General features: G+C 42.2%; 1 protein-coding gene across 1 annotated transcript; it reads right to left on the bottom strand.

Moving 5' to 3' along the window:
- Positions 1-513: 513 nt before the first annotated feature.
- FBXW12 (F-box and WD repeat domain containing 12) lies at positions 514-26,130 on the bottom strand. Its single transcript, XM_049711544.1, has 6 exons — positions 24,226-26,130; positions 21,635-21,672; positions 14,909-15,072; positions 14,336-14,461; positions 11,663-11,859; positions 514-3,479 (listed from the first exon to the last, which is right to left on the bottom strand). Exons 1-6 carry the CDS (start codon positions 24,541-24,543, stop codon positions 3,297-3,299), a joined length of 1,026 nt encoding a protein of 341 aa, XP_049567501.1. The 5' UTR covers positions 24,544-26,130; the 3' UTR covers positions 514-3,296.
- Positions 26,131-26,721: the final 591 nt, after the last annotated feature.

Genomic DNA, 26,721 nt, shown 5'->3' with positions numbered 1-26,721 from the left:
TTGCTTTGGTTTTTTGTGGTCTTTGTGGTTCCATTCGAATCTTAGGATTGTTTTTTCTATTTACGTGAAAAATGCCATTGGAATTTTGATAGGAATGACATTGAATCTGTAGATGGCCTTGGGTAATGTGGATATTTTAACAATGTTAATTCTTCTGATCCATGAACATGGGGTATCTTTCCATTTATTTGTGTCTTTGTCAAATTCTTTCATCAAGGTCTCATAGTTTGCAGTGTACAGATCTTTTGCCTCCTTGGTTAAATTTGTTCCTAAGTATTTAATTGTTTTGGATGCTATTATAAATAAGATTGTTTTCTTTATTTCTTTTTCAGATATTGGGTTGCTAGTGTATAGAAATGAAATTGATATCTGGATGTTGATTTTTGTATCCTGGAACTTCACTGAATTTTAAAAATTAGTGCTAACAGTTTTTGATGGAGTCTTCAGGATTTTTTATCTATGAGACCATAAATCTGAAAACAGTTTTACTCCTTTCTTTCTGATTTGCATGCCTTTTATTTCTTATTTTTGCCTAACTTCTCTGGTTGGGACTTCTGGTATCATGTTGAATATGTGTGGTGCCACTCTGGGTACCCTTGTCTTGTTTCCTTGTTTCTGATCTTAGAGGAAAAGCTTTCACCCTTTCACTCTTGAGTGTGATTTTAGCTATAGGATTGTTGAATATGACCTGTATTCTATACTCAATTTGTGAAGTTTTTTTTTATCATGAAAGGATATTTTGTTTCATCAAATGCTTTCCCCATCTATTGCAGTGATTATATTTTTATCTTTCATTTTATTAGTGTGATGTATCACATTTATTGATTTGCATATGTTGAACCACAGAGATAAATTCCACTTGATCATGGTGTATGATCCTTTTAATGTGCTGTTCGATTTTTTTCTATTGTTTTTCTGGTCTCTATTTCATTGATTCTGCTCCGATTTTTGTTGTTTCCTTTCCTCTGCTAACTTTGGATGTAGTTTGTTCTTTTCTTTAAATTTTTTGATGTGTGAAGTTAGGTTGTTTATTTGAGATATTTATTTTCTCTTAACGTAGTCATATATTGTTACAAACTTCTGTTAGAACTGCTTTTGCTGCTTCCCATAAGTTTTAGTGTGTTGTGTTTCCATTTTCATTTGTTTTAAGATATTTCATTTCTGTTTTGATTTGTTCTTTGACCCACTGGTTGTTGAGGAGTGTGCTGTTTAATTTCCACATATTTCTGAGTTTTTCAGTTTTTCTCCTGTTAATTGATTTCTAGTTTCATACCATCATGGTTTGAAAAGTTGTTCGGTATCAATTCAGTCTTCTTAAACTTGCTGAGAATTGTTTTGTGAGCTAGCATATGATCTATCCTGGAGAATGTTCCATGTGCACTGGAGAAGAATATGTATTCCACTGCTCTTGGATGGAATATTCTGCATATGTCTGTTAGGTCCATTTGGCCTAAAGTATAGTTTGAGTCCAGTGTTTCCTTATTGATTTTCTGTCTATATGGTCTGTTCATTGTTAAAAGTGGGATAGTAAAGTCTTCTACTATTATTGTATTGTTGTCTATTTCTGCCTTCTTCACTGTTAATATATCTGGGTGCTCCAATGTTGGGTGCATATGAATTTATGATTGTTATATTCTCTTGGTGAATCAACCCCTTTATCATTATGTAATGATCTTCTTTGTCTCTTGTTACAGTGTTTGAGTTAAAGTCTCTTTGTCAAAGATGCAGACATAGAGAATGGACTTGAGGACATGGGGAGGGGGAACGGTAAGCTGGGAAGAAGTGAGAGAGTGGCATGGACATATATACATTACCAAATGTAAAATAGATAGCTAGTGGGAAGCAGGAACATAGCACAGAGAGATCAGCTCGGTGCTTTGTGTCCATCTAGAGGGGTGGGATAAAGGAGGGTGGGAGGGAGATGCAAGAGGGAGGAGATCTGGGGATGTATGTATATGTATAGCTGATTCACTTTGTTATACAGCAGAAACTACCACACCATTATAAAGCAATTATACTTCAATAAAAATGTTAAAAAGTTAAATAAAATTTGTCTGATATAAGTATACCTATCCATGGTCTCATGTTGTTTGCATTTTCAGAAATATTTTTTTCCCCTTCACTTTCAGTCTGTATGTGTCTTTGAACCTGAAGTGAGTTTTCTGTAGGGAGCATTTCGTTGGATCTTTTTTTAAAAAAATCCAGCTCCTCTGCCTTTTGACTGGAGAATTTAATCCATTATATTTAAAATAACTGTTGATGGGTAAGGACTTACTAATGCCATCTTATTAATATTTTTCTGACTCTTGTAGTTCCATTGTTCTTTCTTCCTCTCTTGCTTTCTTTGTGAATTTATGCTTTTCTGTAATGTAAGCTTTGATTCTTTTCTCTTTAACTGTTATGTATCTATTGTAGGTTTTTGCTATGTGGTTACCATGAACCTTACATAAAACATAGATGTAACAGTTTATTTTAAGTTGATGACAACTTAACTTCAATTGCATACAAAAATGCTACCCTTTTACTCCCCCACCCCACATTTTATGTTTTTGATGTCAAAATTTACCTCTTTGTATATTGTATATTTTTACACATTATTATTATTGTCATTTTAAATAATTTTATCCTTTAACCTTTATACTAAAGTGATTAACACAACACTGTATTACAATATTACAATATTCTGAATTTGTCTATATACATACCTTTACCAGAATGTTTTATATTTTCATACGTTCTCATGTTAGTAATTACTGTCATTTCCTTTCAGCTTGAAGAAATCCTATCAGCATTTTTTGTGAGGCAGGTCTAGTGTAGAATAGCTCCCTCAGCTTTTATTTGAGAACAAACATCTCTTCTTCATTTTTGAAAGATAGCTTTGCTGGGTAAACTTCTTTGGCAGTGTTTCTCTTTCTGCGCTTTGAATTTTTCATCCCACTCTCTCCTCGCTTGCAAGGTTTCCACTGAGTATCCGCTGATAGACTTATTGGGGGTTCCTTTATTATGTGAGGGTTTGTTTTTCTCTTGACAGTTTTAAAAATTCTCTCTTTGTCTTTGATTTTACACAGTTTTTTAATAGTGTGTCTTTGAGAAGAACATTTTGGGTTGATATTTGGTGTTGACCTATTAGCTTCATGAACTTGTATGTCCAAATCTTCTCTCCCCAGATTGGGAAGTTATCAGCCATTCTTTCTTTCTTTTTTGGCTTAAAAGAGCAGAAATTTATTTTCTCACAGTTTTGGAGGCCAGAAGTCCAAAATCAAGGTGTTTGCAGGGCCATGATCTCTCCAGAGACTCTAGAAAAGATTCCTTTCCTTGCAATTTCCAACTTCAGTGAATGGCTGTTGGCATTCCTTGGCTTGTGGCTGCTCACTCCAATCTCTGCCTCCATTTTCACATGGTCTTTCTCCTTTCTGTCGGTGTCTTCTTCTCTTATTATAAGGACACTTGTCATTAGATTTCGAGCCCACCTGGATAATCTAGAATGATTGCAAATAAGTTTTTGATATAATTACATATGCAAAGACCCTTTTCCAAAATAATGTCACACTAACAGGTTCCAGGGATTAGAACATGGACATATTCAGTGGGGGCACCATTTAATTCATTATACCCAATGTGAGGTGCCCTTCCAAGTGGCAGGGAAGCATTTGTCACTGACACATTGAACTTTCCTACAGGTGCCCACATCCTATTCTCAAACTTGCCAAGTATCCAGATGGGTTTCTGTGATGCCAGCAAACCCAGACAGGATGCAGAGTGGGACCCAGACACAGCTTTGTTTCATGTTAGCTTTCAGTGATGTCTCTTTTTTTTCTTTCTTTTTTTTTTTAAACTTTCTTTTTTTTTTTTTTTTTTTGTGTGGTACATGGGCCTCTCACTGTTGTGGCCTCTTCCGTTGTGGAGCACAGGCTCCGGACATGCAGGCTCAGCAGCCATGGCTCATGGGCCCAGCCGCTCCGCAGCATGTGGGACCTTCCCGGACCAGGGCACGAACCCGTGTCCCCTGCATCGGCAGGCAGACTCTCAACCACTGCACCACCAGAGAAGCCCTAACCTTTCTTTTTTATTGAGTTAAAATATATGTAACATAAAGTTTACCATATTAATAATTTGTAAGCATTCAGTTCAGTGGTACTAAATACATTCACATTGTTGTGCAGCCATCTCCACCATCCATCCTCATAACTCTTTTCATTGTAAATCTGAAACTGTATACCTATTAAACAACTCAACTTCTCCATTCCCCCAGCCTCTGGCAACCACCATTATATGTTCTGTCTTTTTGATTTTGACTACTGTAAATGCCTCATATCACTGGACTTATACAGTTTTTGTCTTTTTGTTCCTGGTTTATTTCACTTAACATAATGTATTCAAGGTTTGACTATGTTGTAGCATATTGCAGAATTTCCTTCCTAAACATGAAGTTTTTAGAATAAAACAATGAAATATTCCATTGTAAGTATATAACACATCTTGCTTATTCATTCATCATTTGATGGGCACTTGAGTTACATCCTTGTTTTAAATAATATGAATAATGCTGCTAGGAATGTGAGTGTACAAATATCTCTTCAAGACCCTACTTTGTTTTTGGTATATATCCAGAAGTGGAATTTCTAGGTAATATGGTAATTCTACTTTTAATTTATTAAGGAACCTCCATACTTTTTTCCAATTGTAGCTGTACCATTTTAAATTCCCACTGACAGTGCACAAGGATGCCAAATTCACCATATCATTGTCAGTACTCACTGTTTTCTAAGAAGTCATTACCAAATCAAATATTATGAAGCTTTTGTCTTGTGTTTTCTTCTAAGAGTTTTGTTGTTTTAGGTCTTATATTTATGTCATTGATCCATTTTGAGTCAATTCTGTATATGGTGTAAGGTAAGGATCAAATGTCATTCTTTTCTATGCAGATATCCATTTTCGACAGCACCATTTGTTGGAAAGACTACCCTTTAGAGTTGAGGAAGATGGCGGAAGAGTAAGACAGAGATCACCTTCCTCCCCACAGATACATCGGAAATACATCTACACGTAGAACTGCTCCTATAGAACACCAACTGAATGCTGGCAGAAGACCTCAGACCTCCCAAAAGGCAAGAAACTCCCCACGTACTTGGGTAGGACAAAAGAAAAAAGAAAAAACAGACACAAAAGAATAGGGATGGGACCTGCACCAGTGAGAGGGAGCTGTGAAGGAGGAAATGTTTCCACACACTAGGCAGCCCCTTCGCGGGCGGAGACTGCGGGTGGCAGAGGGGGGAAGCTTCAGAGCTGCGGAGGAGAGCGCAGCAACAGGGATGCGGAGGGCAAAGTAGAGAGATTTATGCACAGAGGATTGGTGCCGACCAGCAGTCACCAGCCCGAGACACTTGTCTGCTCACCCACTGGGGCAGGCGGGGGCTGGGAGCTGAGGCTCGGGCTTCAGTCGGATCGCAGGGAGAGGACTGGGGTTGGCAGCGTGAACACAGCCTGAAGGGGTTAGTGCACCACGGCTAGCAGGGAGGGAGTCCAGGAAAAAGTCTGCACCTGCCGAAGAGGCAAGAGACTTTTTCTTCCCTCTTTGTTTCCTGGTGCTCGAGGAGAGGTAATTAAGAGAGCCGCTTAAAGGAGCTCCAGAGATGGGCGCGAGCCGCGGTAACAGCGCGGACCCCCACGGTAACAGCGCGGACCCCAGAAACAGGCAGGAGATGCTAAGGCTGCTGCTGCCACCAAGAAGCCTGTGTGCAAGCACAGGTCACTATCCACACCTCCCCTCCCGCGAGCCTGTGCAGCCTGCCACTGCCAGGGTCCCGTGATCCAGGGACAACTTCCCCAGGAGAGGGCACGGCGTGCCTCAGGCTGCTGCAACGTCACACTGGCCTCTGCCGCCGCAGCCTCGCCAAGCATCCGTACCCCTCCCACCCCCAGCCTGAGTGAGCCAGAGCCCCCGAATCAGCTGTTCAACCCTGTCCTGTCTGAGCGAAGAACAGACGCCCTCAGGCCACCTACATGCAGAGGTGGGGCCAAATCAAAAGCTGAACGCCGGGAGCTGTGCGAACAAAGAAGAGAAAGAGAAACCCTCCCAGCAGCCTCAGGAGCAGCGGATTAAATCTCCACAGTCAACTTGATGTACCCTGCATCTGTGGAATACCTAAATAGACAACAAATCATCCCAAATCGAGGAGGTGGAGTTTGGGAGCAAGATATATTATTTTTTCCCCTTTTCCTTTTTGTGAGTGTGTATGTGTATGCTTCTGTGTAACATTTTGTCTGTATGGCTTTGCATTCACCATTTGCCCTAGGGTTCTGTCAGTCCGTTTTCTTTTTATTTTTCAAAAAATTTTTTTCTTAATAATTATTTTTTATTTTAATAACTTTATTTTATTTTATCTTTATTTTATCCTCTTTCTTTCTTTCTATTTTTTCTCCCTTTTATTCTGAGCCATGTGGATGAAAGGCTCTTGGTGCTCCTGCGCCTCTGAGGTGGGAGAGCCAACTTCAGCTGACTTCAGGTCCACAAGAGACCTCCCAGCTCCACGTAATGTCAAACGGTGAAAATCTCCCAGAGATATCCACCTCAACACGAACACCCAGCTTCACTCAATGACTAGCAAGCTACAATGCTGGACACCCTATGCCAAACAACTACCAAGACAGGAAGACAACCCCACCCATTAGCAGAGATGCTGCTTAAAATCATAATAAGGCCACAGACACCCCAAAACATACCACCAGATGTGGACCTGCCCACCAGAAAGATAAGATCCAGCCTCATCCACCAGAACACAGGCACTAATCCCCTCCACCAGGAAGCCTACACAACCCACTGAACCAACCTTAGCCACTGGGGACAGACATCTAAAACAACAGGAACTACGAACCTGCAGCCTGCAAAAAGGAGACCCCAAACACAGTAAGATAAGCAAAATGAGAAGACAGAGAAACACACAGCAGATGAAGGAGCAAGGTAAAAGCCCACCAGACCTATCAAATGAAGAGGAAATAGGCAGTCTACCTGAAAAAACATTCAGAATAACGATAGTAAAGATGACCCAAATCTTAGAAATAGAATAGAGAAAATGCAAGAAATATTTAACAAGGACCTAGAAGAACTAAAGAGGAAACAAGCAACGATGAACAACACAATAAATGAAATTAAAAATACTTTAGAAGGGATCAATAGCAGAATAACTGAGGCAGAAGAACGGATAAGTGACCTGGAAGATAAAGTAGTGGAAATAACTAGTGCAGAGCAGAATAAAGAAAAAAGAATGAAAAGAACTGAGGACAGTCTCAGAGACCTCTGGGAAAACATTAAATGCACCAACATGCGAATTATAGGGGTCGCAGAAGAAGAAGAGGAAAAGAAAGGGACTGAGAAAATATTTGAAGAGATTATAGTTGAAAACTTCCCTAATATGGGAAAGGAAATAGTCAATCAAGTCCAGGAAGCACAGAGAGTCCCATACAGGATAAATCCAAGGAGAAACATGCCAAGACACATATTAATCAAACTATCAAAAATTAAATACAAAGAAAACATATTAAAAGCAGCAAAGGAAAAGCAACACATAACACACAAGGGAATCCCCATAAGGTTAACAGCTGATCTTTCAGCAGAAACTCTGCAAGCCAGAAGGGAGTGGCAGGACATATTTAAAGTGATGAAGGAGAAAAACCTGCAACCAAGATTACTCTTCCCAGCAAGGATCTCATTCAGATTTGATGGAGAAATGAAGACCTTTACAGACAAGCAAAAGCTGAGAGAGTTCAGCACCACCAAAACAGCTTTACAACAAATGCTAAAGGAACTTCTCTAGGCAAGAAACACAAGAGAAGGAAAAGACCTACAATAACAAACCCAAAACAATTAAGATAATGGGAATAGGAACATACATATTGATAATTACCTTAAATGTAAATGGATTAAATGCTCCCACCAACAGACACAGAGTGGCTGAATGGATACAAAAACAAGACCCATATATATGCTGTCTACAAGAGACCCACTTCAGACCTAGGGACACATACAGACTTAAAGTGAGGGGATGGCAAAAGATATTCCATGCAAATGGAAATCAAAAGAAAGCTGGAGTAGCAATTCTCATATCAGACAAAATAGACTTTAAAATAAAGATTATTAGAAGAGACAAAGAAGGACACTTCATAATGATCAAGGGATCGATCCAAGAAGAAGATATAACAATTGTAAATATTTCTGCACCCAACATAGGAGCATCTCAATACATAAGGCAAATACTAACAGCCATAAAAGGGGAAATCGACAGTAACACAATCATAGTAGGGGACTTTAACACCCCACTTTCACCAATGGACAGATCATCCAAAATGAAAATAAGTAAGGAAACACAAGCTTTAAATGATACATTAAACAAGATGGACTTAATTGATTTATTTATAGGACATTCCATCCAAAAACAACAGAATACACATTTTTCTCAAGTGCTCATGGAACATTCTCCAGGATAGATCATATCTTGGGTCACAAATCAAGCCTTGTTAAATTTAAGAAAATTGAAATCGTATCAAGTATCTTTTCTGACTACAGCACTATGAGACTAGATATCAATTACAGGTAAAGATCTGTAAAAAATACAAACACATGGAGGCTAAACAATACACTACTTAATAACCAAGTGATCACTGAAGAAATCAAAGAGGAAATCAAAAAATACCTAGAAACAAATAACAATGGAGACACGACGACCCAAAACCTATGGGATGCAGCAAAAGCAGTTCTAAGTGGGAAGTTTATAGCAATACAATCCTACCTTAAGAAACAGGAAACATCTCAAATAAACAACCTAACCTTGCACCTAAAGCAGTTAGAGAACAAAGAACAAAAAATCCCCAAAGTTAGCAGAAGGAAAGAAATCATAAAGATCAGATCACAAATAAATGAAAAAGAAATGAAGGAAACGATAGCGAAAATCAATAAAACTAAAAGCTGGTTCTTTGAGCAGATAAACAAAAAAGATAAACCATTAGCCAGACTCATCACAAAAAAAAGGGATAAGACTCAAATCAATAGATTTAGAAATGAAAAAGGAGAAGTAACAACTGACACTGTAGAAATACAAAGGATGGTGAGAGATTACTACAAGCAACTTTATGCCAATAAAATGGACAACCTGGAAGAAATGAACTAATTCTTAGAAATGCACAACCTGCCAAGACTGAACCAGGAAGAAATAGAAAATATGAACAGACTAATCACAAGCACTGAAATTGAAACTGTGATTAAAAATCTTCCAACAAACAAAAGCCCAGGACCAGATGGCTTCACAGGTGAATTCTGTCAAACATTTAGAGAAGAGCTAACACCTATCCTTCTCAAACTCTTCCAAAATATAGCAGAGGGAGGAACACTCCCAAACTCATTCTAAGAGGCCACCATCACCCTGATACCAAAACCAGACAAGGATGTCACAAAGAAAGAAAACTACAGGCCAATATCACTGATGAACCTAGATGCAAAAATCCTCAACAAAATACTAGCAAACAGAATCCAACAGCACATTAAAAGGATCATACACCATGATCAAGTGGGGTTTATTCCAGGAATGCAAGGATTCTTCAACATACGCAAATCAATCAACGTGATACACCATATTAACCAATTGAAGGAGAAAAACCTTATGATCATCTCAATAGATGCAGAGAAAGCTTTCGACAAAATTCAACACCCCAAAATAAAAAAATTCAACACCCATTTATGATAAAAACCCTGCAGAAAGTAGGCATAGAGGGAACTTTCCTCAACATAATAAAGGCCATATATGACAAACCCACAGCCAACATCGTCCTCAATGGTGAAAAACTGAAAGCATTTCCACTAAGATCAGGAAAAAGACAAGGTTGCCCACTCTCACCTCTATTACTCAACATAGTTTTGGAAGTTTTTGCCACAGCAATCAGAAAAGAAAAAGAAATAAAAGGAATCCAAATCGGAAAAGAAGAAGTAAAGCTGTCACTGTTTGCAGATGACATGATACTATACATAGAGAATCCCAAAGATGCTACCAGAAAACTGCTAGAGCTAATCAATGAATTTGGTAAAGTAGCAGGATACATACTCTCTTGATTAATGTAGCTTTGTAGTATAGTCTGAAGTCAGGGAGTCTGATTCCTCCAGCTCCATTTTTCTTTCTCAAGATTGCTTTGGCTATTCGGGGTCTTTTGTGTTTCCATATAATTAAAAAACTTTTTTGCTCTAGTTCTGTGAAAAATGCCAATGGTAGTTTGATAGGGATTGCACTGAATCTGTAGATTGCCTTGGGTAGTTCTTATCATCTTACCTCATGTGCCTACTTATCTCTAAGTGAGTCCTGCACACTGTATTTGAAAAGAGAGGCCTTGGGAGTTGTTAACCTTCTCCAGAAAGGATTTTCATTTACTCCCACCCAGTAACTGGGCAGCTGCAGCCAGTGCAGGGACTGTTTACTTTCAGACCACCCTCACTCTTAGGTTGCAACTTGATAACCCACCCCAATGTAAGAGGATTCACAGGGCTCCATTCCTTGGTGGACCTGCAGTCCAACTTTTGTCTACTTGGCTATTAAAGCTCTGCTCAGCCCCTTAGCTTTGTAGTAAACATCTCCAGGGCAAAAGCAGCCCCATTTTTAGGCTTAGCACTTTGATTTCTGCCATCTTCTGAATCTTGGCCTAGAAACCGTTTGCTCTTTTTAGCTCTCTTACTTGATATATTTTCTAATTTTTCTAATTGTCCTTCACTGACAAGTATGTGTGAATCATGTGCTCTACCATTCCCAAGAGAGAACCTTAGTGGATTCCTCTTCTTCTATACAATATATTCTCAAATTGCTCTGGAGATGTTAATTACACTTATTCCAAAGTCTTCTTTAAACAACTAGAGTTGTTTATGTGAAATCTGTTTCATCAGGTTTTACCTTTTTGTTTACAAGCTTAGTTCTTTTACAGAATTAGTTCTGTTTACATATGAAACTGTTCCCGGATGTCTGCTCATCTTGATATTTGCGATGCCAGTTTGCCCCTGCTTTCAAAGACCTCCTTCCCTCCAGGAGGAGGATACTGCCCCCAGGTGAGAGCCACTTCCTCAATCTGCCGGCTAACACCCCCTTTTGCCATTTCTCTCTGGCCAAATGCTCCCTCCCAATGCCCAAGAATCACCTCTAAAACAAATGTCCTGGCAACAGAAGGCCTTCATCATCTGAAGCAAATGCTTGCATTCTGTCGAATATGCCTCAGTTTTCCTTTCAGTTGGGCCCTTGTGGAGACTTGAAAAGGGGGAAAGAAGGGTGAGAATGCAGTAGTGAGAAGGAACTGCAAGGAGAAGAAAGACTATGAGTAGGACAAGGAGACAGGAAAGCAGGGGCCCGTGGACAAGAAAACACAGGCAGCCCACAGGGCTGGACCTCTGAGAGGGTGAGAGGCTGCAGAGATGGGGCCAGGGAACAGGCTGTGGCACACTAGAGCCGAAGGGGGATGAGGAGTCTGCCCTCCATGTGGCAGGCAAGGAGGACCTTGGGGGACTGAGCAGAATTACGTGGTCACTTGGTCTGCCATGTGGAGGGCCTGGCTTGAAGTGCCACCTGGCACAGCGGTCTGGTGCCAGGTCCACAGACCCTGGGAAACAGCAGAGGTTCCTGAGAGCTGGGTCACTCACCAGCAGGAGGGGGCCTTCTGGAAAGTCACAGGCCTCCAGTGAAGACGAGTATGTAGGCAGGCAGGAGGCTTGCTTACACCCGTTCTCTGCTTTGCATACTTTGATCAGTCCCCGCTCATCCACGGTGACAGCCAGTTGCAGCCGAGGGTAAGTCACCAAATTCACCAGAGCTGCAGGCTGTAGAGGGCTCGACAGAGCTCTGTGCCCTAGGCAACAACAAAATTAATGTAACAACTCACATAGGGCCCATTTATTTCCTAAACGCTTATTATTTTCATTCATTTGACCATCACCCAGTGCACAATGGGGACGTGCAGGTGTAAAGGATGTGATCCCCATCCTCACAGGCTGCACAGCATGGTAGGGAACACAACACAGGAGCAATGTTCTACCACAGAGGAGACAGGTGTGTCCTGGAGGAGAGCAGTGGCTGAGCATGGGTGTTGAGACTGCCTGGGGTTGGTGCCATTGCAGGGGGACTGAGGGTGGGGTCCTTCATGTGCACTGGGCACAGGATGTCTGAAGCACTCCCAGTGGTTACCTATGGCTCAACTAAAGAAGGCTGGGCAGGGAGGCAGGACCCAACACTACCCACCCTGCCCAGGATCTGGGCTGTGCTTGGGACCCAGGCTGTGCTGGGGACCTGGGCTGTACTCAGGACCTGGGCTGTGCAGGGCTGCATAAAGAGAACTTCCACGTGGAGCATCTCACTTGGTCCCCAAGGAACCCAGGTTTACAGATAAGCTAATTCAGCCTTGTAGTTGTAAACAGTTTCTGTTGCATATCTACAACTGCCCTGCTCAGAACATGCCCTTCCCAGTGGTGTGCCCAGCAGTGCCACCACAGGCTGGGCCTGGCGAAGGCCATTAGCACAGAGGAAAATGACTGGTCCGAGATGGGCTGATTCCCAGATACATGGTGTCTCCCACGATTCTGAAAGCTAGAACAGCGAGGTAAGAGCCCGGGTCCAGCAGGCCCACAGCACATTAGGACAGGGCATCAGAGAACCAATCCTCTAATTGCTGTTTCTGAGTTTCTCAGAGTTGCCACATGGGGTTTGTTTCCAATTTGGAGTTATTACGGTTCTTTTTCTATCAAGTGTTATCATGTTAGCATGATCTTTTTCCAATCATGATATCCCAGTATTCTTCCATTCTTTTTTTTCTTCCCCCTCACATCAGCAAATCAACAGTTGATTTCTGTTGCTTAAACAGCTAACAAGACTATTACTAGTAGGGACTCAGCACCGGTGACTGGCTCATGTCAACTAGGTCTCGGAGAATACACATTATTCGCCAGTGGCTAGTAGTATGGAAGTGGGTAAAGAAGCAGTGAAACTCCCCTTCCCATTTCAGAATAGGAAGTAGCAACCAGGGAAACAGAGTTCAGAAACAGGCTACATAATGCATGACTCCAACAAAATGATTGAGCTTTTTAAAAATAAAATAAGATTGGAGATGTATTCACAAAGAGGATTAAGGTTGGGAAGCCAGGCAGAATAGGTGCCGAGGGGTCTAGCCCTGTCTAACAGTCCCACACTGTGACCAATGGACCACACTAGAGTTCAACAAACCATGGCCTGCAGCCAAACCCAGCCCACTGACCATTTTTGTATTTTCGTTAAAAAAAAATCAAAGAATATTTCATGACACATGAAAAAAACAAGAAACTCACATGTGAGTGTCCATAAGTACAGTTTTATTGGAACACAGCCACTCCCTTTTTGTTTACTTGTATACAGCTGCTTCTGCATTTCAGCCACATAGTTAAGTAGTTGCAACAGGACCACGTGGTCTGCAAAGCCTAAAATATTTGCTCTCTGGCCCTTTACAGAAAAGGTCTGCCACCCCAGCACCAAAGCTCTTTATGTTCAAGTCAAGACCTTTTTGTTTTGGCAACTATGGAACCTCCCAGCCTTCAGGTCTTCTTCCTGCCCGAGAGCCCCTCATCGAAGCCTGTGTGGTCTCATGTCCACAGCCTAAGGTGGGTCAGGGCAACACAACTGCAATGAAACAGAAACCAGCCACCTGCACCCATCAGTCACCAGAGACCTTCACTCGAAATTATAATGTCAAACATCACAATGTATATGAGGAAAATAAAGCACGTGGAAGAGAAAAAAAACATAAACAAATGAAAAAACTGACCATGGAGGAAAGACATATGAGGCAAATAACTGTATCCTTTAAACGACAAAAAAGAGCAATCAGAGAATATGAAAATGGATAGGAAAGCTTTTAACAATTAGTACCAACCAAGTTATCGAGGTTTTAACACTTAAGTTTGCAAGTGGGGTGAGTAAAATCTGCATTATCTGGGAAAAACCACCCAGAGGCAGGCATTGGCTCCAATGTGGACAGCACAGAACTGGGCATGGCAGCTGTCAATCCCCTTGCATAAACAGCCTCCATCAGGCACTGCAAAAATGCCCATCTCCCTGAGGCAGGACAGCAGAAAGTCAAGGGCATTTGCGATCAATCAGACTCAAGTCTGAAGTGTGACCTGGCACAGCGACGGAGCCTCCTGCAGCTCAGATTTCTCATCTGTACAATGGGGCTCCCACTACTCACCTCACAAGTTGGCTGTGATGATAAAGAATAAAGGCAAAGGGCCTTGCTAAGACTGAGGACATAGCAGCATCTGGTCACTTCTCATCCTGGCCCCCTCCTGAACAGCTCACCTCTTGCAGATCCCAGGCACACACGGTGCCATCTGATGACACGGCGCACACCACGGACTTCTCCCGCCCATCAAACCAGTACTCTTTGGTTGAAATGTAGGCCAGCTCATCTATCTCTCCTGAAAGAGAACACAGACTTGCCTTAAGCACAAACATGGATGCCTGGGATGTGAACATTCAACTTAGTGAAGGGGAGGCAGGCAAGTCATTCCTCTTCTCTCTCAGGAGCATGACAGGTGCTGATTCTGGGGACAGCAGTGGACAGAAAGATCTGGGACTTCAGACTTACAATTTGGGTATCATGCCCAGGACTGCCTACCACCCACCAGCCATGTTACTGTGAACAACAGTTACAACATCCTTATCTCTTAGTTTCTGTTTCTTTCTACTCTGAAATAGATGTAATGATCTCTGTTAGGATCAAATGATAACAGAGGTATAGAACATAGCAGGGTATGTCCTCATTATGTGGCATTTTCCAACTAATTGGCTGAAAAACTAAATCCCTGGAGATCTGACCAGGGAAAGAGTGGGAATGCACAGTTACCACCTTCCCCACCCCATACCTTTGTGCCCAGCAATGGCTTTGCAGATAAAATCCTTCTCTGGCCACCCAGATTCCATTTGGAACTCCAGCTCGGATCGGCAGAGATAGTACTGTTTCCATGTCTGTGTGCCCAGGGTCATCTGGGAGGCTTTACAGGAGGACCAGCGTCTCAGACACAGCTGCCTGAAACAAAGACCCCACAGTCCCAGGCAGAACAGGAGTCATTAGAAGGTGTTTTGGCATCAGTAGGCCTAGCTTTGATTCCCAGCTTCACCGTCTACTAGCTTGGACAACTCACTTTGCCTATGTAGGCCTCAGTTTCCTCCACCGTTAAATGGGGATAATGATATGACACTGAACGAGTGCTCACCACATGTCAGGAATAGGTGCTTTTTGTGTTTCCAGTCAATCTATATAACAACCCCATGAAGTAGGTCCTCATCTCCATTTTAGATATGAGAGAGGGGTTAAACAACTAACCCAGGGTCATGCAGCCTTGGTCATGCAACTGCAACTCAAGAGTCTGCATTTTTTTGAAGCCTCCAACTATTGTTGAACTGTCTATTTCTCCCTTCAATTTTGTCAGCCCTTCATGCATTTTGTTGCTTTGTTATTAGGTCCATATACATTTATAATTTTTTAGATCTTCTTGATGGATTGATCTGTTTATTATTATAAAATATCCTTCTTTGTCCCTAGTAACACTTTTTGTCTTAAAGTCTATTTTGTCTGTTATTAGCATGGTCATTCTAGCTCTCTCTTGGTTGCTGTTTGCATGGTATATGTTTCCATTCTATTATTTTCAACCTGTATCTTTGAATCTAAAATGTGTCTATTGTAAAGAGCATATACTTGGATATTTTTAATCCCTTCTGCCAATCTCTGCCTTTTCAATGGAGTGTTTAATCCATATATATTTAATACAACTGATAAGATAGGATTTACATATGTCATTTTGCTTATTTCTATGCATTTTTCCTTCTATTCCTCTGGTACTGCCTTCTTTTGTATTAAGTATTTTCTTATGTCCTATTCCCTTGTCATTTCTTCAACTGTATATTCTTTTAATTCTTAGTGGTTGCCTTGGGGATTACCGGATAAAATCTTAATTTATGACAATCTAGTTTTGATTAATATCAACTTAATAGTATCAAAAAACTTAGCTCCTGTGTAGCTCCATTTTATGCCCCTCTCATTCATGCTGTTATTGTCATACAAATTACTTCTTCATACATTATGTACCCAATGGAGAGTCACAATTATTGTTTTATGCAGTTGTCCTTTAAATCACGTAGGAAAAAAGGAGTTACAAACAATTCATTTATGTTGCCTTTTATATACACCTATGTGGCTACTTTACTGGTGCTACTTCTTCACGTGGATTCAAGTTCCTGTCTAATGTCCTTTCATATCAATCTGAAAGACTCTCTTTAGTATTTTTTGTAGGGCACATCTACTAGCAACAAATTCTCAGAGCTTTTGTTAATCTAGGAATGTCTTAATTTTCTCCTTCATTTTGCTAGATATAGAATTCTTGATGACAATCTTTTTCTTCCCACACCTTCAATACATCAGCCCACTCCTTTTTGGGCTCCATGGTTTTTTATGAGAAATCAACCATTAATCTCATCGGGGTTGTCCTGTACATGATGAGTTGCTTCTCTCTTGATGCTTTCAAGATTCTGTCTTTGGCTTTCAAGTTGGATTATAAAGTGTCTCGAAATGGAACTCTTTTGACTTTATCCTACTTGCAGCTCACTGAGCTTCTGGATGTGTAAATTAACATTTTCCATCAAATTTGGGAAGTTTTCAGCCATATCTTTAAATACTTTCTACTTTCTTTCTCCTCTCATCTGGAACTCCCTATTATTTGTTGCTTGCATGCTTGATGGTGTCCCACAGGTCTCTTAGGCACTATTCATTTTTCTTCATCTTTAGCTTCATTGCGTTCCTCAGACTGGATAATCTCAACTGACCTATATTCCAGTTTACTGATTCTTTCTTCCGCCTGCTCAAATCTGCTCTTGAATTTTTAATTTGATATTGTACTTTCCTACTCCATAATTTCTGTTTAGTTATTTTTTATAATTTCTCTTTATTAATATTCTCTATTAATGAGACACTGTTCTCATACTTCCCTTTAGTTCTTTTCACATGGTTTCCTCTAGTTCTTTGCACATACTGAAATAGTTGATTTAAAGTCTTTGTCTAGTAAGTCTGATGCCTGAGCTTCCTTGGGGACAGTCTCTATTGTTTGCTTTGTTTCCTGCATATTAGCCACACTTTATATCTTTGCATGACTTATAACTTCTGTTGAAAACTGAACATTTTAAATAACATAATGCAGAACTCTGGAAATCTGATTCCACCCCACCCCTGTTTTATTATAGCTGTTATTATTTTTTGTTTGTTTAGTGGAGTAACTCTGAAAAGTTTCTGAACTCTGAAAGTCTGTATTCTTTGTTATGTAGGGCCACTTATGTCTCTGTTCAGTTAAATTAATGTGCAGTAATGAGAGAACAGATATTTCCTAAATTTCTGGAACCACTAAATTTCCTAGTGATTGCCAAACGCTCTATGTGCAGGTTGGGGCATGTGTTCAACACTCAGCCAGGCAGTTGACTTCTCTGTCTTAGTCTTCACTTCCTGCTTCCATGGAACCTCAAGGTTAACCAGAGGTAAAAGTCTGGAGCCCTTTTATATCTTCCCTGAGTTAGCACACAGCCCTGAATAAGCACTTGGCCTTCTAGATTCCTAGGAATGTGTTGGAGCTTTCCAAAATCCCTAAGGACATCACATTCCCAGTTTTCCTTTTAAACTCTTTGGTTGGCCTATTGTTTCCTTAACTATCATTCATCAACTCTGATTAAAGACTAATTAAAAAGTTAATCAGGGCTTCCCTGGTGGTGCAGTGGTTAAGAGTCTGCCTGCCAATGCAGGGGACATGGGTTCATGCCCCGGTCCGGGAAGATCCCACATGCCACAGAGCAGCTGGGCCCGTGAGCCATGGCCGCTGAGCCTGCGCGTCTGGAGCCTGTGCTCCACAATGGAAGGGGCCACAACAGTGAAAGGCCTGCGTACCACAAAAAAAAAAAAAAAAAAAAAAGTAAATCAATTCTCTTTAGTTGTCTTGACAGATGCCCCAAAGTAAAGGTTTTTCACATTGGGTGAACTTCAAGCAAGGTAAAATAAAGACAGCTTACATGTGAGCTCTTCCAGGAAACACCAGACAGGTTGAACAATGACAATTCTCTGGGAATAAGGCTTTGAAGAATCTTACCCATTCTTACCCTTCCAGTGACTGCAGCTCCTGGTTTCACTGTGATTGTGAACTGTTGGTATTCAAGACTAACACAAAGCTGGAAGGTTGTTATGGGAACAGAGCAAGTGAACACTTGCTGCTCTTACTGAGAATAAGCCATTTTTTTCTTGAATAAACACTTCCCAGACTACTGTAAGTCTCTGGTTAATTTCCAGAGTTCTGTAAAAGTTGATTTTGACAATTTATGCCAGTTTTCTCATTGCTTTTATGGAACAGAAAATTTTCAGAAGTCATTAATCCACCAATTTCCAAGAGTCTGCATCCTTAACTTGTATGTATCAATAACTACTGTCAATTCTATGATAGCAACTCGCTTATAAGGCTGTTGAAGATAAAACATTAGCTCATCCACACTATGGAGAATACTGAATCCCACCTAGTCTGTGGACCCCAAAGTGAGTGAGACATGGCCCTTGCCCTATGAGTACTCTCAGCTGGTGGTTAGGAGGATAAGTAAAACTAAAATTCTGGAGAGAAATGCTAAGTTTCAGAAGGGGCAGCCTATAGTGCCATGGGAGTAAAACACAAGGAGAGTGAACATCTGGGAGAGGATTAGGGAGGCCCCATGGACAAAGGCTTTCAAAATTTACAGTCACCAGAGTTGATACAGCATCAGAGGACTCCAGTCATATCTCACAGAGGAGAAAAATAAGGCTGGGTGGGAAATAAGTAGCTCACAGCCCATGGTCCCAATAAGTACAACGCAAAGAGTTTCTCTCCATTCAAAGCCTGTACACTCACTGAGCACCTATGTGTCAGGCTCTGTACTAGGCACTAGTGACCTCTAACACACTGGGAAGGATCCAGTGCTTATGTCGGATATGGGTTTTCCTGTCCTCACCGAAACCCTGTTCCTTCTACCAGAAGTAGCATACTCACAGCCTGCAGGCAGAATGGGCATCCAGATTACCTTGTCTGGCCTGCATAGGATTGGCCTACTTGAACTAGCTGTCAATACTTAAAAATCAAGAGATTTCACATACAAATTAGGTAAAAGAAGAAGATATCTAGCTATACTGAAATCAAATTCTCACCTGGAAAAATTTATCTGGGGCCACACAGAATGGTACTCCTCAGACAAGAATGAGCTTTCAGGGAATTCCCTGGTGGCCCAGTGGTTAGGACTCTGCTTTAACTGATGAGGGCCTGGGTTCGATCCCTGGTTGGGGAGCTAGGATCCTGCAAGCCACATGGCACAGCCAAAAAAAAAAGAATGAGCTTTTAGCTCCACCATGGCCTTCACCATCCCTTTTATCTCTTGGACTAAGAGGCTGAGTATCAGCTGCCTCACATCATCATTCTTATGTTGTTGACTTTCTTTTAGTTGAAATAAACAGAAAGGGAAATTTCTTGTACCCATATCTCAACCTAAACAGTGTGAAAATAAAAGCTAGACTAAGAAGATAATGTGGTTTAAGAAAAAGGGGGGATAACATTTCTTTGTGGAAGTGAAATCTATTTCTACATATTTAAGGCCATTATACATCAAACCATAAGTAGGAACCATAACCAATATTCAGAAGAAATAAAACCAAGTGATTTGACCAAGAAAAGGGCAGACTGTCAACAAGGCTGAAGTGTGCACATGAGTAAAGTATGAGATAAGCCTCTGAAATACAAGGATGTATCAAGTGAAAAAACACCATGGCACCAAAACCTTTCAGAAAGCAATTAACAGCAAAACAATCTACTGTACACAAACAAAAAAATATTTTTTTTTTGCTTAAACAAAAGCAAATATTTGCAATTTTAACCAAAAATCTAACGCATAGTGTGTTAAAGAGATGGCAGAATTTAAAAGGTCATGAAGCATTTTAAAGAAGTAACTTGCAGTGTTTTAAATTAGAATTATAGAGTACATATTAAAAACATACGACCGGTTAACCATGTTCATTACTGTGTCTGTAAGAGTTTCTATGGGCCTGGAGAGTTTTGGGGCCTAGTACCCATGACAGATACAACATTAGAAATGACACGTGCATGTGACGATGCTCCTGGAATGCTGCTGCAGTTGTCCCAGTTCCAGAAGCATAAACCCAGTATTTTTTATATGAACATAGGTCAAGGATACCATACCAAAGAATGACTGTAGGCTAAAAAGAGTTTAGCACCAAAAACTATAAAATAGTAATGAACCGAAAACCCATTCATGACTTGGCTTGCAGACAGCTGAAGAATCTGCTTGAGGAACCTGGAGGTACACACAATATGGTAACACATGCAAACATGTGGGGGTTAGGTGATAAGCTGCTCAAGAGATTTTATGAACTGCTGAAAGAAATATATTACTTATGTTACTCAAAGGGAAATTCCTACCCCAGCTTATCAGTAAAGATGAGAACAAAGACTAGGGTTTAGGGTTTGGCATCCTACCCATTTCAACTGTGAGAATTGCCCTCCAAGGGCTTCCACAAATAGTTACACCAATCTATGAGTCAACTCATTTATTTCTAGTGACACAGTGTCTTTGAGAATCACATTTGGCAAGACATTCTCTTGTCCACTTATCTACAGAGAAATAAATTTCCAGAATTGAATGTTCTATGTAGAGTACATTCCCCAAATTGTAGAGATAAAGACTGAAATCCAGTAAAAGTTCCCTTACTTTAAAATTGACTAGAGATTAACATCATTTTTCTAATTAGTATGATTAGCAATAAAAAAATGAATAAAAAGCAACAAACAGAACAGTGCTGTATGATACTGAAAACTAAATATGGCAAGATTGGCATTCCACAATTCTCAAATTTATCAATTCACAGTTATTCTAAAAATAAAAACCATCAAGCAAAGATTCCCTCCATGTTTGGAGGAAACTTCATGTGAACAGTTGTTTTCCATAAGGAAAGACTAAAACTAAATGTAGCTCCTAGTTGATAGTCAAGGCTCTATAGTCTGTCCTATATACTACAAGAGGCAGAAGATCTGACACTTACCCCTTGGGACAAAAGAAAAGATGTCAGGTTCCAAAGGAGGAATGAACAGAAAAGAAAAATTTAATAATTTAATGATTAAAATATTTTTTATTTTCTACTTTTAATTTTTTGAATTTTATTTAAGTTCTAATATCAAACATGCTTATATAACTATGTTGTTACACCAAAGTTGAAATCAAATAAAAGTGGTTCATTTGTCTATTGATTTGTCTATCAGCCAGCTGCATTCAAGTTGCTGTACATTTCTGCCCCTGAGTTTGGCACCCCCACCTACATCAACCTCCACTTGATTAACAAAATCGCTTATATTTCAATACACTGTAAAAAAAGTCTCACACCCCCAACTAGGGAGGAGTTTCCTGCTGGTAAGGGCTGTGGATTGTCCCTTCTTGTCTACTTAGCAGAAACGCAGTGAGTGCTGAAAAGTACACCCCTCTCTCCTTTGAGGGATACTCTCCTGAGCAGGCCTGGCTCTTCCTCCATTCACCTCCACAGTTCCTTGGTCCTTGAAGCCTCATTCCAGACCTAGAAGAGTATCTGGTCAGTCAACATGCAATTAGTGCCTAGCCTGCCAGGCCCTGTGGAGGGGACAGAGAGCTAAATGAGACCCAGTGCTTGCACTCAAGAACACTCACCCTGGGGAGTTAGAGACAAATTCAGACAATCAAATAAAACACACCAAATAATGAATGACAAAGGAGAGAATGACCAACTCAGTTGGAGCCAAGGGGTTCAGAAGTAATTACTGATCAACTCCTGAAGGATGAGCAGTTATCCTCTAAGAAAATGGCTGAAGTATTTCAGGGAGAGAAAGATCCACTTGGGCAAAGATTCAGAAGTATGAAAAAGATGATGAGTAAGTTGCCTTAATCAGAACATAGAGAAAGGAGCTGGAGACAGGCTTAGACCAACTCTTGGAAGTCAGAAGGGCAAAAACAGTGAGAACTGTGAATGGAAAAGTGGCAAGTCAAACTGTGTTTTAGGCTTCTATGAGAAGGAAGGATTTGGAGACTTCCCTGGTGGTCCAATGGTTAAGAATCTGCCTTCCAATGCAGGGGGCACGGGTTGGATACCTAGTCGGGGAACTAAGATCCCACATGCTGGGGCAACTAAGCCCATGAGCGCTCTAGAGCCTGTGTGCCACAACTAGAGAGCCCGTGCACCGCAACGAAAGATCCCACGTGCCACAACAAAGATCCCATGTGCTGCAAATAAGACCCGATGCAGCAAAATAAATAAATAAATATTAAAAAAAAAAAAAAGACTCTGAGCTTCCACTGTAAGGGGCATGGGTTGGATCCCTGGTTGGGGAAGTAAGATCCTGTAAGCCATGTGGTAGGGCCAATTAAAAAAAAAAAAGAGAGAAGGAAGGACTGGAAACGAGGGCAGAGCAGCAGGACCCATAAGAAGGCTGCTGCAATGGAGTAAATTAAGGCTCTGGCTAAAGGGATGTCCCAGAGATGCCAAGGTGAAGGAACAGAACTGCTACCTGGGGAGGGCACACAGGCCCTATTCCCACAAACTGCTCTCTGCAGAAGTATCTGGAAGAGATTCAGGTGGCCCTGGGAAGGGATCAGAGTACCCTGCCTCCCCCTCCCTCAGGCCCACACCTGCATCCTGGAACTTCTTGGCCTCTCCAGCTGGGCCACCCTGGATTCTGGAGCCTATACAGCTTCAGTAGAAACCACTCTGGAGCTTTCTGTGGCCCAGACCTACTGAGGGTCCCATCCAGATACGTGGCTTTCCAGGCCCTGGCAGAAATAACAACCACCCTGTCTGAGCCCAGGTTCCTACTTCCACAGCCCTCACTCACCCGAAATCAAAGTTTCTCAGTCCTTAAGAAATCTTTTTGGCTAGTAGGAATGTAAAATTGATATTTTGCAATAATCAAACCAAGTAAGAAGATTTCCGCATTCTGTTTTTCTATAGTTCCCGGTTCAAAACCCAACTGAGATGTTCTTACTTCCCTAACATAAAATTATAGTATGTAATATAACCTGCAAAATGGGTGTTACCCACCTTGGAGAATGCCTCTGTTAGATGCTGATCTTCATGATGACACTGTAAGGCAGGGTTTATTGACCTCATTTTACCTAACAGGGAAACCAGAACCTGGAGAAGTTGCTGCTATCAAAGGGTAAACGGCACCTCCCTTTCAAAATCTGCTGGGAGACTACCTGGGTGACCTCAGCCAATGCACTCACGGCACGATACTCACTTTCCCTATTGGTAAAAATGGGGATAACAACGCAGTATTTTACTTGATACATTTAAGTTATAATTACACAATTCAGGTAAGGGTCTGTTTATTAATCTTTTTGTAAAATGATATAATAATGTATTTTAAAAGTAAAGAAATTCATTTACTCAACAAACATTTACTTAGAGTACACGAAATATCAAGCCATACGCTGAGTGTATACACACAGTGATCATACAGTGGTTATATACACAGCGATGCAAGAGAGAAAAGAATGAGTCTAGCGGGGGTCGGGGGTGGGGGGGGAAGCAAACATTTAACAAGTACACTATGTGATCATTTAGTTACAGTTGGGCTGCGTAAGAGCACAGAGGAGGAAGAGCTCGGAACACAACAGGGGCAGAAGCGCAGATCAGACTAATGCACTAAACAGGCACTTAGGGCGCACAGCCAGTACAGTTCGACTGGCTGGGAAGGGACAGGCGGAGCCCGCAGGAGGAGGTGCCACTCACGGGGAGAGCACGGCTTTCCAGGCAGGCCTCAGAAGGGAAATTCCAGAATATGCCAGAAGAGGTGGGGATCCCTAAGCCAATCTTAGGGGTGAACCCTGTTCACAGGTGCCCGGTGCAAGCCAACCGCGCAGGAGCTCTGGACACACCGACAGACGGAGGGACGGAGGGACGGAGGGATAAGAGGCTTTCAGAGAGACCCCTTCATAGGTCGCCGAGGTCGCCACCCCGGGGGCCAAAAGCGCCCTCTGCAGATCGCGGATTCAGGGCCGTCCGACGCCCCCTCCCAGATTTGGGAAACTGAGGCTCCGAGGGGACGGGCCGACCACGAGCCCAGCCCTGCCTCCCGCCTGGGACAGGACGCGCTACCCTGTCCACCTGGGCGACGCAGAGCATGTCTTGGGCCTCCAAAAACACATGCAGCAGCTGGTGCAAACCCATCTGCGGCTCCACAGTGCCCGCCCCCATGGCTGCCTGGGTCGGGCTACGCCTTTGCTGCGCTTCCGCCCCCGCAGGCCGAGCCCCGCCCGCTCGCTTAATCCTCGCCCAGCCTCCGCGCTTCCTTTCGGAACACCCACTTCTACTAATCCGCTCACCAGCCCCACTTCTACTTGGCCTCAGACTGGCTTCTGCCCTTGTCCTGACATTCGCTGAGACCCTTGCCCACCCCCTTATACTGACATTCATCCTCGTTCTGACCTTCGCCCTGACCCTCACGCGGGACCTTGTGGTGCCCCTGAACCCAGCACCTCCCGAGCCCTTGCCCTGGTGCCGGCCCTTATCCAGACCTTGACCCTCTTCCTCAACCTCGCCCTAATCATCACCCTTGACTTCATTAGCATCTGACATCTACCATACTCCTGTTCCTACCCTCACCTGACCCTGACTCACCCTAGTACACACCTTCATCCTGAGCTTTGCCCTAGCCCCGACCCTGGCCTTCACAATCACATTCAGAATGACCCTCAGCCTCCGTCTTACACTGGCACTGGCCCTTGCCCAAGCCCTGGCCCTAACCTGGTACCTCCCTCATCATGGCTCCTGCCCAGCCTCTCACCCTACCTAGCCTTAGCCCCGACCCTGGTTTTGGTCGTGGCCCTGACCAAGATCAGATCAGAGTTAGTGTAAGGGTGAAGGTCACGATCAAGCTCAATGTCACAGCAGCCAGGGTCACAGTCAGGATGAGGGTAAGATCAGGGACAGAGTGATTAAGATCAGAATCAGAGTGAGGGTGAGTGTCCAATTCAAGGTAAAATTCTACGTCAGGTTAAGGATCAAGATAAGAGAATGGTCAGGGTCATGGTGCCAGAATCAGGTTCAAGGACAAGGTCACTATAAGGGAAATTTTAGATCCAGGGTTCAGTTCAAGATCAGTGTGAGAGCCAAGGTTAGGATCAGGTTGAGGCTCCATTAGAGAGGATCAGTGAGAGGATGAATGTCAGGATTAGGATGATGGTTATTGTCAGGGTGAAAGTAAGATTGAAAGTTGGATTCAAGTTGACAGTGGATGTCCAGTTCCGTGTAGGATTCAGGGTCAAGGTGAGGGTGAGGTTGATGTTCAGGATTAGAGTCAGTGTCAGGTTCAGGGTCAAGATCAATGTGAGGTAATGTCAGGGTCAGGGTGAGCATGATGTTCATTGTGAAGGTCAAGGTCAATTAAAAGTCAAGGTGGGTTCCTTTTCTATTGCTGCTGGAAGGAATTAAGTCCTCCTCCTCCAACTCTCCCTCCCCCCAACCCCATTACATTGGCCCAATCTGCATAATCCAGGATACTCTTTCCATCTCAAAGTCTGTACCCTTAAATCACATTTGCAAAGTCCCTTTTGTGTGTAAGGCAATGTATTCACAGGTTAGGACATGGGCATCTTTGCGGGAGGGGCACATTATTCTGCTTACCACAGAGGGTCAGAGTTTGGTTTATAGTCAAAATCAAGTTCAAGGTTAAGTTTCAAAGTGAGGATGGGTCAAGATGAAGGTGACGATCAGGCTGAGGATGAGTCTTCATAATAATGAAAGTCAGTGTCAGTGTGAAGTTCAATTTCAGGGTCAGGGTCTAGATCAGGTTCAAGGTCATGATGGGATTAGGGTGTCAACGGTGACAGCCAAGTGTGAGTCCATGTTCTGTGTGAGGCTCAGCATTAGGATGAGGACCCAGGTCAGGGTGAAATGGAGGTCTAGGTCAAGATGAGTGTCAGGATCAGGATCATGGTCAGGCTTGGGGTGCAGACTAGTTTCAGGTTGAGTGTACAGTGTAGTTCAGCATCAAGGCGCAAGTTCAAGGGCAGGGTGGGTCAGTATGATGGTCCTTGTCAAGGTGAGGATTCAGTCTAGGGGCAGAGTGAAGTTGAAGGTCAGAATCAGATTGAAGGTGGTGAGTATCTCATTTATCACAGTATTCACAATCAGTGTGAGAGAAGCTGTCATTGTCAAAGATAAGTCAAGTTCAGGGCAAGTGTGAGGGACATGTTAACGATCAGGATCATAATGAGCATCAAGGGAAGAGGAATGTCAATTAGAGACTCAGGGTTAAGGTGAAGATGAGAGCCAAGTTCATGGACAAGGTTTAGTTCTAAGTCAAACGGGGTCAGAGTTTGGGTGACGGTCAGAGTCAATGCCAAGATCAAAGCCAGGCATGGGTGGGGAAGGGGCTGGCAAAGAATTGAGGGTGAGAGTCAGTGTCTATGTCAGGGTCAGGGTGATAGGGTCAGGTTAAGTGTAAGGTTTATGGTCAAGGTGAGGGTCAATGTCAGGGTGGAGTAAGCTTTAGTCTTTGCGAGTGGAACTGGCTGAGGGTCAGTGGTCAGGGTTTGGGTACAGACTTGCATTCATACGGAGGTAAGAGACACCAGAAACTGAGCTAGACTG

This window comes from Orcinus orca, chromosome 6, assembly GCF_937001465.1.
Source record: "Orcinus orca chromosome 6, mOrcOrc1.1, whole genome shotgun sequence".
NCBI classification, from domain to species: Eukaryota; Metazoa; Chordata; class Mammalia; order Artiodactyla; family Delphinidae; genus Orcinus; species Orcinus orca.
The sequence above is the reverse complement of the archived record's forward strand: the minus strand, read 5'-3'. Positions and strand labels throughout refer to the sequence as shown.